This window comes from Berghia stephanieae, chromosome 5 (assembly GCF_034508935.2).
Source record: "Berghia stephanieae isolate SIO BIC M18660-M18661 chromosome 5, UCSD_Bste_1.3, whole genome shotgun sequence".
NCBI classification, from domain to species: Eukaryota; Metazoa; Mollusca; class Gastropoda; order Nudibranchia; family Aeolidiidae; genus Berghia; species Berghia stephanieae.
The window spans coordinates 6,853,172-6,868,662 of NC_088364.1; the positions used below are offsets into that span (position 1 = coordinate 6,853,172).

Below are 15,491 nucleotides of genomic sequence, written 5' to 3' on the forward strand. Positions count from 1 at the left end.
ATAATAATAATAATAATAATAATAATAATAATAATAAAATAATAATAATAATAATAATAATAATAATAATAATAATAATAATAATAATCATCATCATGATGATGATGATGATGATGATGATGATGATGATGATGATGATAATAATATATAATAATAATAATAATAATAATAATAATGATAATAATAATAATTATGATGATGATGATGATGATGATGACGACGATGATGATGACGACGACGATGATGATGATGATGATGATGATGATGATGATGACGATGACGAAGACGACGACGATGATGATGATGATGACGATGATGATGATGTTGATGATGATGATAATGATGATGGTGATGCGTTCAACCGATTTAAACGGTAAACAAAATCAACATTCTCTCGTATCTCGAATTGTTTCTCAGTCAATTCAAATTATTGTTCAAAATAACAAACAAAAATGAATAGAACAATTTTAAAAAAGAACAAAATTCCAAACACGGAACGTATTTTTGGGTATTTTGTTCTTTATTTAAAGCTGTTACGTATATTCATTTTTTGTTTATTACGATTTACAGTCCACAGCTTCTAGCAGCCTAGTATCACTTTAAAGTATTGTCCATAGTTTGTGATTTACAGTCCACAGCTTCTAGCAGCCTAGTATCACTTTAAAGTATTGTCCATAGTTTGAGTTTTGCTTCTATAATTTTCATACAAATTGACTCACAAATTATATAATCTGACAACGTATTAGAATCCATGGTATACGTGGGGATTTTGGAAAATACCCCATCAGTGTATTCAATTATTAGAATTATTCAGTTTAAACAAAACAAAAAACAAAAACAAAACAACAACAACAACAACAAAATTTGAACTTTTATATAGCGCAATATCCACTAAACGTGCTCAAAGCGCTTTACAAGGGGTCCCTGCCCAACAGCAAGACGTAGCATGTAGAACGAGACATGACGGACGCTTGTTAGGCGATATTGCATTTTTTTCACCGACAGAGACAACGCTGTTAATGGCCAGGTACTCATTTTACACATGAGTACGGTGAGAGAATGTGAGTAAAGAGCCACAAGTTCTTAACCCCAGCACTCTATTAAATCTCATACCGTCAATAGTTTTATTCAGTTGAACTTTCCATTCATTAAGGTCTCCGTGCGTTCATTACATTCAAATTATTGTCCATTTTTTTTTTTTTTTTGTTTTTTTTTTTTTGCTTTTATAATCTTAATACAAATTGACTCACTAATATATTCGTACAACGTATTAGAATCCATGGTATACGTGGGGATTCTGGAAAAGACCCCATCAGTGTATTCAATGATTAGAATTAATCAGTTTAAAAAAACAAACAATCTTGAGCTTTTATATAGTGCAATATCCACTAAACGCTCTCAAAGCGATTTACAAATGGTCCCTTATTGTCCATAGTTTTTTTTCTTTAATTTTTATACCAAATGACTCATTAATATAATCTGACAACGTAAGAATCCCTGGGACGTGACGATTCTGGAAACTAGCCCATCAGTGTGTTCAATGATAAGAATTAATCAGTTAACTTCTTTACTCTCGACATCTTTGTTTGTTTTTGTCTTTAAGGGTTTTACGGCACGACTTGCAACACATTAAGGTTATATCAGCGCCAGTAAAACGGAAGCAAATGGGATAGTAAAAGTTCTGGAATTACAATTGAAGCACCCAAGAAAAAGTAAGACAAAGGGGAATTTGGTTTAAAATCGGAAACAGATGTAGATCCCAAGAGCACACTATCAAAGTAGGTACTTAGTTTAAAATCATCTAAAAGTCTCATCCAGACACAAGCGAAGGTCCCCAGTAAGAGAAATACACTCAAATGTTTACAAACCATACTACGTAAACAAAACATAATACAGTGCATAACAGAGATATGATTTACAAGGAAAAAAAATATCATCTCCCAAAACTAACTATACATTTGACTTTTTCTCTCAGCCAGGACCAGGATAAAACTAAGAAATCTCATTCCAAGACAAAGACAGAAAGCAAGTTGGAAAACAGATACAGGGGGTAGAAGACACAGTAAGTGCCTCCCTGTCCACATCCTGGGAGGTCAGGCACTCCACCCAGCTCGGCATCTTTATGGATGAGAATATGACATCAGACCGGCACATAAAATATCTTTCTCAATACCCACATTTCCAACTTAACAGAATTGGTAAAATTATAACAATGATCAGAGAAAGGTCGAATTCATTCACTCTATTGTTTATAGACAAACAAATATGTTTGTCCGAGCACGCGTGAAGGTGTGTCACAAACTCCATGTTTTGATTGGTCAAAAATCTACTGGTTAATTGGGGACACATAAATGCATATTTTTAAAGCACTGAAATATAACATTTCTTTTTTCTAATTATTTCAAAATAAAGGTTATGATGTGCAGCTATGTGGTCTAGTGGATCGAACTGTCATGGGTTCAACTCCCACTCTAAGCGGCGCAACATTGAGTCCTTGGGAAAGGCTCTTTACTCTCATCCTCTCATCATACTCATGTGCAAAATGAGTACCTGGCCGTTAACAGGGAAAATTATGATTTCGCCAAGCAAGCCTGATGTATCGTCCTACATGTTTAGTGTTGCAGTTGGCTTGGGATCCCTTGTAAAGCTCTTTAAGCACGTTAAGTGGATATTGCGCTTTATAAAACAAAACAACCAACCCCCCTCCCCCCCAAAAAAAAAAACAAAGCAAAAAAACCAAACAAACAAAAAAAAAAACAAAAAAAAAAACAAAAACAAAACGAAAGAAATAAAAAACTAAATAAAAACAAACAAAACTAAAAACAAAACGAAAAGAAAGCAAAGAAAAAAGTGACAAAAACAAAAACTAAAATCGATCCCACACACACACAAAACCCCCAGACAAAAACAACAACAACAAAAAAACAAAACAAACAACAACAAACAAAAAGTCAGAAAAAAAAGTACCCCCCCCCAACCAAAAAAACAACAACAACAACAAAAAAACAAAAACCAAAAAAAAAAAAACAAAAACCCCAAACAAACAAACAAAAGTTATAACCTGTCCAATAAAGCTGGGAACAGAAAAACAGAACAAATTTATTTTTCTTCATCAAATTCTTCTTTAATTTTTTAAAAATAAAACATAATATAGATAAATATATTATATTTATATAACTTAATCACTTGTTATCTTACAGTTTTTACATCCTGACTACCAGTATCCCATTTTACATTGAAATCGTAATATATATAATTGGACATTTCACATAATTTCATGGACACATCAAGTTTTGATGAGGTGCTGTAGCATACGTATACAAACATGCAACCATCCACCCATCCATCCATCCATGAGTATACATAAGACTGTGTTCGTCCGTCCATCCACCCATCCATCCATCCATGAGTATACATCAGACTGTGTTCGTCCGTCCATCCATCCATCCATCCCAAGTAACCATAATAATGATATAATAATAATATATAATAATATAATAATAATAATAATAATAATAATAATAATAATAATAATAATAATAATAATATGATGATGATGATGATAATGATAATAATAATAATAATAATAATAATAATAATAATAATATAATATAGATGATGATGATGATGATGATGATGATGAGACGACGACGATGATGATGATGATGATGATGATGATGATGATGATGATGATGATGATGACGACGAAGACGACGACGATGATGATGATGATGACGATGATGATGATGTTGATAATGATAATGATGATGGTGATGCGTTCAACCGATTTAAACGGTAAATAAAATCAACATTCTCTCGTATCTCGAATTGTTTCTCAGTCAATTTTGTCTGGGTGAAAATAAAATCTAGTCATATTATTAAGCGCCAAGAATAGCAGAATGGTCATCGTAACCTTCTCATCTGTAACTATGTCTTGACTTATACCCTACCTTTCTCTCTCTCTCTCTCTCTCTCTCTCTCTCTCTCTCTCTTTCTCCCTCTCTCTCTTAGGACTTCTCTCTCTCTCTCTTTCTCTCTCTGTCTCTCTTTCTCTCTCTCTCTATCTCTCTCTCTCTCACTCTCCCCCTCTCTGACCAATATTCTCCGTCTTTATCTATCTATCAACCAATCCATCTCTCTGCCCCTCTATATAATAATAATAATAATAATAATAATAATAATAATAATAATAATATAATAATAATAATAATAATAATAATAATATAATTATTATATATTATTGTTATATATTATTAATTATTATTATTATTATTATTATTATTTATTATTATTATTATTATTATTATTATTATTATTATTTATTATTATTATTATTATTATTATTATTATTATTATATTATTATTATTATTATTATTATTATTATTCTATTATTATCATAACCATTATCACCTATCTATTTGACCTTTCTGCATATATTATTTATAGTTAAATCTTTCACACACATGTTTCATACTTCAACCCCTCAGTCTCAGTACTCATCACCATTCATTTGCATCAAAAAAGCTTTTAAGATGCTTTCATAATTAAAATTCCCGATGAAACTCGAGAGTATGGAATTATAGAAAGGGAGACCAGAAGGAAAAAAACGAAGTAGAAAAAGAGCGTAACAAAACGACGAGAATCGAGAATGTATTTTGGGAGAGAAAAGAAATAATCGATACCAACAAAAGTAAACAACCTCTGTTGCCAGATTTAGGTGACCCAAGTATGGGATTACATAACGCTTTTTACGGTAGGGGTGAATTTCTTTCTCAACACGAAGCATTCCTTCCATAATTTTGATTGTTGATTTTACACCAAACACTTGATCATTTTCACATAGAGAACAATACAATAAAAAATAAATAATCAATAAAAAAACAAAAAAAAAAAAAAAAAAACAAATAAAAAAAAAAAAAAAACGTAAATATATATAACAAATAATAGAAATAAATAAAATAAAATCCAAAACATCTCAAAGCCTCAAAATAGATAATTTAAAAGGACGGCATAATGAACCAATAGGTATAAAAAAGATGTCAGATGTCATTTCAAACCTCATAAAGTCAACAAAACAATGGGGTCTATATTGATCGTTTGGAATTAAGTAAAATGCTCACTAACTCAGCACCCCAAATCTAACAACAATCTTAACCAACAGAAGTTAGCCTCCTTTAACTTAGAGCCAGTCACGACGACTAGGATATGCGATATGACGTCGTTTTTAGCTTAGCGCGAGTAGTGCTCAACCATTGAATTGATGCTATGCGTTGAGGCAAAATACTCAATACTCGCTAGCCAAATAAAACATGCCAACGTACAAAATTGTGTCCAAACCTTTAACGTTTATTGTCTGATTTATATATATATATATATATATATATATATATATATATATATATATATATGTATGTATGATGTGTGTGTGTGTGTGTGTGTGTGTGTTTGGGTGTGTATAAGTAAACTTTCTAAGATTTTTCTACAGAGAGGACCTACAAAATTATCTCTGCCGTCTATCTGGAATTTAGTAATGTATTTATGTCTTTATTATTTTTTGTTTGTTGTTGGCCTAAGAAGGGTTTTGAGCCCGAAACGTTTCGTGCTTTGTATTTTGTTTCTTTTTTTGAAGCATTTTTGTTTATTACTTTTTACAGTCCACAGCTTCTAGCAGCTTAGTATCAAAAAGATCACTTCTGTCTTTCACGCCTCCAATGAATAACAGACTCCTACTACTACCAGCTCCACTGTCCTGGATTGGTGGCTCCAGATGTCTCCACGTAAAGCTCATCATCATCATCATGATCATCTCTGGTGTCAGTCATCTGAGTTACTGTCATCGTTTCGTGTTTCCTGCCCGACCTAATTCGAGGTAAGAGCATTGTTATTGATATGATATCATTATTATATGCATGGGGTTTTCGTTACAGTCTGTCCCAACGTAGTCTTGGTTAACTTATAGAAGTAGAGGAAATGAAATTGACGTCACTCAGATCTTTAGTTATTGTTTTTATAATAAATAGTTATCACTAAGTTATATCACTCAGACTATAAACGTTCAAGGATACGCATAGTTTTGTGTTTTGGTACGCTATATTCGGCTGGCGGACGTTGTGAGTATTTTACTTAAACGTATGGCATCAATAGCCTGGTACTTCCTTAAAAATGACGTAACAATACACGGCAACAACGGGGGTCCCAATAGCTCAGTTGGTAGAGCACTTGCTTCCCACGCAAAGGGACCGAGATCGATTTCGGGTGAAGTCCATACTTTTTTTCTGAAACCCTTCCCAACCCCCCCCCCCCCTCTCCTGTCCATCCAGCAATAGTTGGGTAGCTGGGGCTGTTAGATCCGGCGGAAAGTAATTTGTGGTAGACTAGCGTCCTATTCAATAGGTAGCAAGCTGTTGTCCAATTTACACTCAACCGGGATCAACCCCTGCTCGATGGTCCCAATGGCTCTGGTAGAATTGGAAAATAATATGATATCTATTATTAGCAATTATTGCTTAAAACAAACATTTGAACTGAACATAAACTCATTTGTTTATTCTGCATGAGACAAAACTATAGTATTTTGAGCAAAAAGTAGTTAATTTATTTATCAAGAGAACAGTAGAAATATGAACATAAAACTACATTTAAAAAATAATAATAAATGGTCGATAGTAGTTAATGTCTCAATATTTGATGGAACATTTCATTGAGTTTGAGGTATGATAGATAATAATAATATAAATAAACATAATATGAAGAGACTCTTTTTATTGGGAAACCAGGCGATCCCGATACAACGCAGGTGAATAAAAATGAGTTAGACTAGAGCTTTTTTATATAAAAAACGGTAAGGGCTGCCTGAAGCCGGTGATCGTCAAATACTAACGAAAGAGTGAAAATGGAAAGGCTTCGTATGGGAACAAAACAGACAATGGACGTTTAACTTTTTCGTTAGCTTTTTTATATAGCGCAATATCCACTAAATGTGTTCAAAGCGCTTTACAATCGGACTATAAACGTTCAAGGTTATTGTTCTGAGAACGGAATTTTAACATAGAAGCTAAAAATATAAATGTGCCGAATAAACGAGGCAATCAGAATTTTCAGAAAATATAGACGGTAAATGTGCCGTACTCTGCCCCCCCCCCCCCCTCCCCCCTTCTCAAGCTTTAAAAAAGAATTAGCCTCAATAAATCGTCCTTCAAATATCGATCGGCTAAAATGTACCTCGTCTTGTCCAAGACGTTAAAACCTGAGACTTCCGCGAGTCCCGATGTAGTCTCAGGTTTGAGAGTTTATGACAAGGTACGGGTTATCGATCGATATCTGAAGGACTGTTTTTTGGTCCAAAATTTTTTAAAGTACTTTTTTTTTTCTCAGGGTGAATCACCTTAACAACGCCATTTTTACACATTTCTTTCGTCTGTGGTGTTTCATTCATCGTGTTATGTTGATAACGGGAAATCACGAAACGTCCACACTATCTGTTTTTGTTTTATCAAATCAATGCTTACATTCAATTTCACATTGCTATTTATTTCTTTGAGCTTCCAGCAGCAACATTTACATCACATTTTATTTAGGTATTCCAACCGATATTTCCCGACAAATGAGTCCCTATATAAGTATGTTTTGTAGTTGTGAAGAAAAAATGCTGTACTTTTAACGTTTACAGAGTAATTATTGCAAGACAACATGAAGATCAACAATGCATATGATGGGAATAAACAGGCATATCAATCAATAGGTATAATTTAATACATGATAATAATATGGACTCAACGGTTCAGACTGCCGTCAAATGGAGTAATATAAATAATCTTAAGGGGATACAATGCCTTTTCGGTTTTGGACCAGTTACTGTATATTTAAGGCTGTACCAAAAAAAAAAAAGATCGTTTATGAAACATTCGCCACAAACATACTCCCAATACTAAGTTATTTAGAAGAAAAAAAATTATGAAAAGTTTTCGTTGTCTTCAGTTTATATAAGTTGAATAATGAAAAAGTAAATCGAAAGCTGGCAAACTGACATCAAATTATAGTGGTTATAGATTTTACGTGTTGAGAAAGTATGGACAACGTATTAAATTTCTCCTCTCTTCGTTTTAGATCTGTTGAGAAACGATATCTGCTATTCTTTTTCTGTCGTTTTAATTTATTTTGGGGGGGGGGGGGGTGCGTCTATGTTTCTTTATTCAACTCAATAGAAACTCATAGCAACGAAAACCTTCCACAGTTTTCATAAATAATTTGGGGAGTATTTGTGTGGCGAATGTGACGAAAATGACCTTCTGGTACAGCCTTAAATAACTTCATGACAGTTATTTCGATAGATGGTCAGCTATTTATAATGAAACTTAAACCAAAGAAAGCTGAAAATACTCAAAATGTTCCAAGTCCAAATGTAGAGTTTCCCTTTGAAGTAAAGTTGCCATATTTGACGGTACATAACAGGATGTAGTGACCTTTAGTGACACCGATCAACGTGACGTTAGCATCACTAGTTCCGTTGCATGGGTTATATACATTCTTGTTGAAGAGAGATGGTCAAAAGACGTCTTTTTTTTGGCTGTACAAAAGTATGACCAACGTTGAAAACGTCTGAAATCTTAATTTCGTTCGGTAACTTATCAATCAAATGGCTAGATTTTGAAATTCACTGCATTTTGATTACCCCCCCCCCCCCCCCGCCCCCACCAAAAAAAAAAAAAAACCAAAAAGAAAAAAACCCCAGAAAAAACACACTAAAAACCCCAAAACACAAGAAATCGAAAGAAGGAATAAGTCACCTCGCTCGACCGCCAACAGAAAGAATTCTGAGACTTCAACACACGTTTCTGCTCAATATGTAAAAACATAATTATAGTTTTCCCTTACATGGTAATGGAACACGCTATCTTAACGGCACGTGATAATGTCGCTAAGGGTCACCAATGATGGCTGAGAACGAGAATGGCTGGAAAGATACATTTGCACAGTTGGGGCATTGTAATAAAATGATAATCTAGATAATTTTATTAGTATGATTGTTATTAGTATGATAAATGGATCATCGTTTGTTTTACTGAGCGCATGGAAGCTTTTAACTATTATTGTAATAGTTTGACATTCATCTGTGGGAGTACGAAAATTAATAGCTAACATCTATACTCTCGATTTTGATTATCTGGCAAACGTCCACGATGTTTTTGAGTTCTTAGCGAGTCATTTCATCAATATTAATAACATGACCCCTGGCATCGTTCTATTTATTTTCCAATTCAAGTTTTGAAAGCACTCGGTATTACATAAACATGGCCGCCATCGTGACGTCACCCAAACCCCAAATTTCATTTCTATAAAAAAAATCATTGCATTTAGGTCAAGAAAGGGTGCTATTCTGGGATGATTAACCAAACTGCCGTAATCTGGACAGATACGTATTTTAAAATTTGGCCAGAAATCCGGTCTTTCAAATATCAATCGATTTAAATGTTCCTCATTTTGGCAAAAACTCTCAAACCTGGGACTTTAAAGGAAGACCTCGTGAGTTCCTATGTTTGAGGGTTTTTGCCAAGATGAGGGTCATTTAAATCGATCGATATTTGGAGGATGACTTTTCCGGCCAAATTTTTAAATACGTATCTTTCAGCTGGTCAATTGTTGCTGTTGTTTTCTCTCTTATTTAGTCTGGCACTGACTGACTGATAAGACTTTTACATAAATCAGATTGTCTCAGGCATGGCTATGCGGTCACCATATTTGTTCATAGCTTTCTGCCAAGAATACATAACTTACAGGGGATTATAAATTCTAACGTATTATAATATTGCATGTAAATACTTTTAATATATCAACATGAGAAATAAATATCGATTGCTTGTAACTTAATCATGGACAAATCGAAATAATTATCAAAACTCGTAACTTACACCGACAATGAATAATAAATATATTCATATCTATCAACATTATTTATAAAATATATTATCTTAACAAAATATGTTATTATTATTATTAATATTTAATCATTTCTTTTTTTCACAAAGACCTTTTGTTTGTTGGAAATGCATGTAAATGAAGTTATATTGCTATGGGAATCTCAGACGATTTGAGGTCACGGCCGCTGAAGGGTCGCAATGAAGGCCACTATGCACATGGCTATAAAGAGTCCAAGGCAAAACAACAGGAAGTACGTCACGATCTGTATAGTTACACGCTCAATGGTAATGCTGATTTTATACACTATCCGTCCAAGTTTGATTGAAGAATTTCGCGCCAATAGTCATAAAGAAAGCAACCACTCTGATATCCGTCGTTCTCGAATACCCTTGTCGACTTTGGTTTCGATACCGTGATCTCTGAGCATGATCGATAGATGATCGACCTGGTGATCGCCCTCTGTGTACGAGTCCGACTCGTTGTCCCCGATCTCCGATGGTTTGAGCATCCATGAGTCCGTAAGATATTTGGATATCTCTTTCACAGAGCTCCTACGATCCGGCTTAATGTCCAAGGTCTTCCTGAAGTACTTCATAATCCGGGGAGAGAACTTCCTCCACTGCGATGGAATCTTCGTCGTTTTCCGCCTCTGCCAAAGAATAAACTCTTTGAAATAAACGTCACCGATATCTGCGTTTTCCCAAGGGAAATTCCCCGTGAGCATGCAGAACAACAAAACCGCCAAAGCCCACACATCCGCACCGGTCGTAACCGTGATGTTTTCATTCCGCACCGCCTCGCAAATTTCAGGAGGCGTGTATGGAATACTTCCGTTTTTCTTCCGAACCATCGACCCGTCTCGACGCGTCATGCCAAAGTCCATGAGCTTCACTTTTGAAAAATCCGGCGTTAAAACGAGAATATTTTCCGGTTTCACATCGCGGTGGACTAGTTTTTTGCTGTGCATGAATTCCAACGCCGATGACAGTTGTCGGATAATGGTTTTTGTATCTGCTTCTGACATACCTATTTGTGGAGGAATCGAATCGAACAAATCTCCCAATGGGGCGTACTCTAGTGCGAAAATATAGCTAGCCTTTGTTTCAAAGGCAACGTTGTAGCTGTCTACGATGTTTGCATGGGGCGATAAATAATAACTAAAGCTAAATTCTCGTTGGAAGTCGCTGAGTTTCGTCGAGGATTTTGGTAAGATCTTCAAGGCGATTTCTGTACCAGTGTCCTTGCACAGCGCTTGGACAGCTTTCCCGTACGTTCCTTTTCCAAGGTCACGAATGATCTCGTAGTGGTCTCGTAGATTCAACAGCTGGAGGTTTTCAGACGTGCTGCATCGGGGAGATCTTCGATTGGAAGAAATATTTCGTAATTCGTCCTCAGACTCGGAGCTGAATAAAGCTGAGTTGGGACGCAGGAAGTTGTTGTTCTTGTTGTCCTCATTTGAATCGGATTTTGGCAAAAGTGCCATTTTCTTCCTTGATGGGAAAAGTTCAAGACGTTTTGGTCTGATTCTTTGTTTATGTTTCAAGTAACTCACGATTGTGGCGAACACTCATCTCTTATCACTTTACATTCGCAATTTTTTTTCTTTTGTAACTTAATGCTCCATCTTGTTAAGTTTTTAATTTGTTTAAAATTCACTCATGTCATGCTAATCAAAAACAAGTAAGCTCTTGTTATCCAAAGTTATAATGAGACAGAGAGAGAAGAGAGAAGAGAGAGAGAGAGAGAGAGAGGAGAGAGAGAGAGAGAGAGAGAAGAGAGATGGAGAGGGAAATGTGGGTATTAGAGGTGTTATGCAATTGGAAGAGACGGGATTTGTAACTGAAAGGTCAACTCTTTCATTTTGTCAACCCCATTTCGTGACAGACCTGGCATCTTAGCGGCAGCAGCATCAGTCAGCAGACGACGACGACGACGACGACGACAACGACGATGACAACAAGGGTGTTATAGGGCGGATCAATAACCGCTGGAGACGATGACGAGGACAACGATGGGACTTCACTCTAACATTTCATCCAGTCCCTCCCGCCTCACTCTCCCTGCCTCTGTCCCCTACTCCCTTCTTTCGGTGATACAACTTGTTGACGTCCCCTTATTTTGGTGGAGATTTCGTCATGATGACTCACACCCGCCTGTAGGCCTGTTTTTTTCACCTTCTTCTCTGCTTCTTCTCTTCTGTTTTTTGCTCCGTTTTATTTCGCAATGTTATTTCTTATCCTATCAATCTGTAGAATTTCTGAGTAAAAAATATCACGTGGAATCAAAATGTCACTGGTTTTTTTTTTAAAAAGGAAGGCAAGGCCAATTTGGTCTAAAGATCTTAAACTGTCACTGGATTAGAACACGACTTTTTATCTGATGGAAGAGACTAAAAACAACCTTTCGAATAACACATCCAGCCTGTTGTGCAATATCTTATTCTCACGAAGAGTTTGCAGGAAAAGATGCTTTGAGTATTGACCACTTTTCAAATAATCTTAGATATGTATAATATCAGTTGTGAATGGTTAAAAAATTGCAAAAATGGTCTTGGGTTTGTTGATGATATTTCTTCTTTGGTTTTTTATTTTTAAAAATTTCAAGTCTTGGCTCCACGTAAAATTGTAAATTCGTCTATTCTGATTTAATAAGTGCAATCAGAATTAATTAAGACGCTTTGTTGATCCTTGATCCAGCGACCTTTTAATGGCTTGTTATTGTTATTTATCTTTCGTTGACGAACTCTTTGTGCTAATCACACGACAAACGCCAATGTTGATATTCCCACGTCGATCTTTTGTTTCCGGTCCCAGTTCTGTGTGCGCTCGTCATACATTGAAGTCCCAGCGGTGCTTACATTGGTGACGTCAACACGCTCTTCTGTGGATGGAGGTAAATAAAGAAAGACGTGAATAACATACAAGGGAACTACACACACACACACACACACACACACATATATATATATATATATATATATATATATATATATTATATATATATATATATATATATGTGTGTGTGTGTATATGCGTGTTTGTGTGTATTTATGTATCTGTGTCCTTATATGTGAGTGAATGACTCTCTCTGTGTGTGTGTAAGTGTGTGTGTGTGTGTGTGTGTGTGTGTTGGGAGGGAGGGGGGGGGGTAATGAAACCAAGGTAATCACTTCAAATGGGATGAAAGTGAATTTGGTGAAGATATATTAAAAATACTGCTCTCTTTGTAAAGAAGAGCGGAGAGCAGGTGTTCATTTGATAGGACATATTCGTGCATACCCTGGGTAGTTATAAGGAAAAGAAGGGGGGACGCAGAAGAGAAATGGCAGAAGGAGACAGGAGAAAATAATTATCGTAATGGATGAGGCTCAAATCCAGTGCCTAGCTGGTACGGCATTCACTGCCTGGCTAAAAGAAAGAATCAGCTGAGCTTTGTTTTGAGCAATTTACGTCATAGATTTATATATTATAAAAGTTTCAATGGGACATTTTACTGTGTGTGTGTGTGTGTGTGTGTGTGTGTGTGTGTGCTCCATTGAAAATCATAGATGTGGTGGTGCCAATTTTGTGACAAGTCCAACAGACTGCTTATTGTCTTATCGAAAAGCATTAGGTTCCAAAGTATTCCATAGAAGGTGTGGGAAATGATTAAGGTACATAGTAATAAAAGGTCCTGGGTTCGAGCTTGCTCAGCGCATAGCTGAGTCTAGAAAGACTTATATTCTCTCATCGTACTCAGGTGAAAAGTGAATACCAGGCCGTTAACAGCGTTGTCCTAGTCGAAAAAAAAATGGCAAAATCGCCTAACAGGCGTCATATCTCGTTCTGCATGTTACGAGTTGCTGTTGGACAATAACCTTTTGTAAAGCGATATGAGCACGTTTAATGGATATTGCGTTATAGAAGCTCACGTTTAAATTAAAAAAAAAAACATTAAAAAGTGCAAGTGAGGACAAAACAAAGGTAATTAGATGAAGAGGTACGAAAAACGAAACATTCGAGAAAACGTGAGTTCTTTTTTTGTCACGTCATTACGGCGGAAATAGGAAAATTGAAACGTGACTGGAGAATTTCCAAACATAAATTCGGTTAATCTGGAAAGCAAATAATATTATTAGATTATTATAGAATATTATATTTTAGAGCCCTAGGGCTGAAGATGTAGAATAATGCAAATTTCAACAAGTTAAGTGGCTTAATATAACGATTTTAAAAAATAGAATAGACTATAAATTTACAGAATGCTCCCGGACCGATCATTAAAACAGATTTCTGACTAAAGTTCAAATGTTGACGCTCAAAAAAATTTTTTGAAGCTTAAATTTTTTTGTTTAAATGCAAGAAGTAAAACTACTAAATAGCAAAATATTCTGAGCAAAATTCAAACGTTGAAGCTCAAAAATTAAAAAAAGATAATACAACAAAAACGTAACCCAAACCCAAATAACAAAAAACAACCAAAAAACAAACAAACAAACAAAAAACAAAAAAAAAAAACAAAAAAAAAAAACAAATAAAAAAAAAGACCCCAAAAAAAAAAAAAAAAAAAAAGAAACCAAAACAGAAACATAACAACAAAAAAGATAAACACAAAAACAAAAAAGAAAAAAAAATAGCAACAAAAAAGACCAAACCGAAAACAGAAGACCCACAGACAATAGAAAAATCAAATAATATATTGCACAGGACACGATTCAGTTTTTTTTAGATCTAGAAATAATATGGTTTGTATTGTATTGTTTTGATGTATCATCGAATAAACCAACAAAAATAGACATGGCGTAAGATATGAGTCTAAACGAGATAGACTCTAGATCTTGGCAACCGTTGCATGTATTCACCCGAGGGCACGATTAAAAAAGAAAAAAAAACAGAAAGAAAAATGAATAGAAAAAAATATAGATAAATAAAATTAAAAAAAAAAAAGAAACAACACGACTAGAAACACCCCAACAAAAAAAATTGAGATTATATAAAAGGCAATATGTTGCATGTATTCATGTGCTCAAGGCGCTTAGCAAAGGGTCCCTGACAGACAGCAAAACTTAAAGAGTAGATCGAGACATGACGCCTATTTAAAAGCGATATTAAAATTATTTTTTTCCGACAGAAGAGCAATCATGTTTAACGGTCAGTATATTATTACTCACTAAGTTATTATTATTATTATTTATTATTATTATTATTATTATATATATATTATTATTATTATTATTATTATTATTATTATTATTATTATTATTATTATTATTATTATTATTATTATTATATTATTATTATTATTATATTTATTATTATTATTATCATTATTTATTATTATATTATTATTATTATTATTATTATTATTATTATTATTATTATTATTTATATTATTATTATTATTATTATTATTATTATTATTATTATTATTATATTATTATTATTTATTATTATTATATATTATATTATTATTATTTCATTATTATTATTATATATTAATTTTTTATTATATTATTATATTATTATTATATTATTATTATTATTATATTATTATCATATTATTATATTATTATTATTATTATTATTATTATTAT

General features: G+C 34.0%; 1 protein-coding gene across 1 annotated transcript in view; it reads right to left on the reverse strand.

Annotated features, from left to right (window-relative positions):
* Positions 1 to 10,008: 10,008 nt before the first annotated feature.
* Positions 10,009 to 15,491, reverse strand: part of LOC144972322 (serine/threonine-protein kinase SBK1-like) — a 52,603-nt gene continuing 47,120 nt past the window's right edge. Inside the window, exon 2 of the mRNA XM_078913415.1 lies at positions 10,009 to 12,799. Within this exon, the coding sequence (XP_078769541.1) occupies positions 10,263 to 11,402 (1,140 nt within the window). The 5' untranslated portion in view covers positions 11,403 to 12,799 and the 3' untranslated portion in view covers positions 10,009 to 10,262. The remainder of the gene's footprint in view (positions 12,800 to 15,491) is intronic.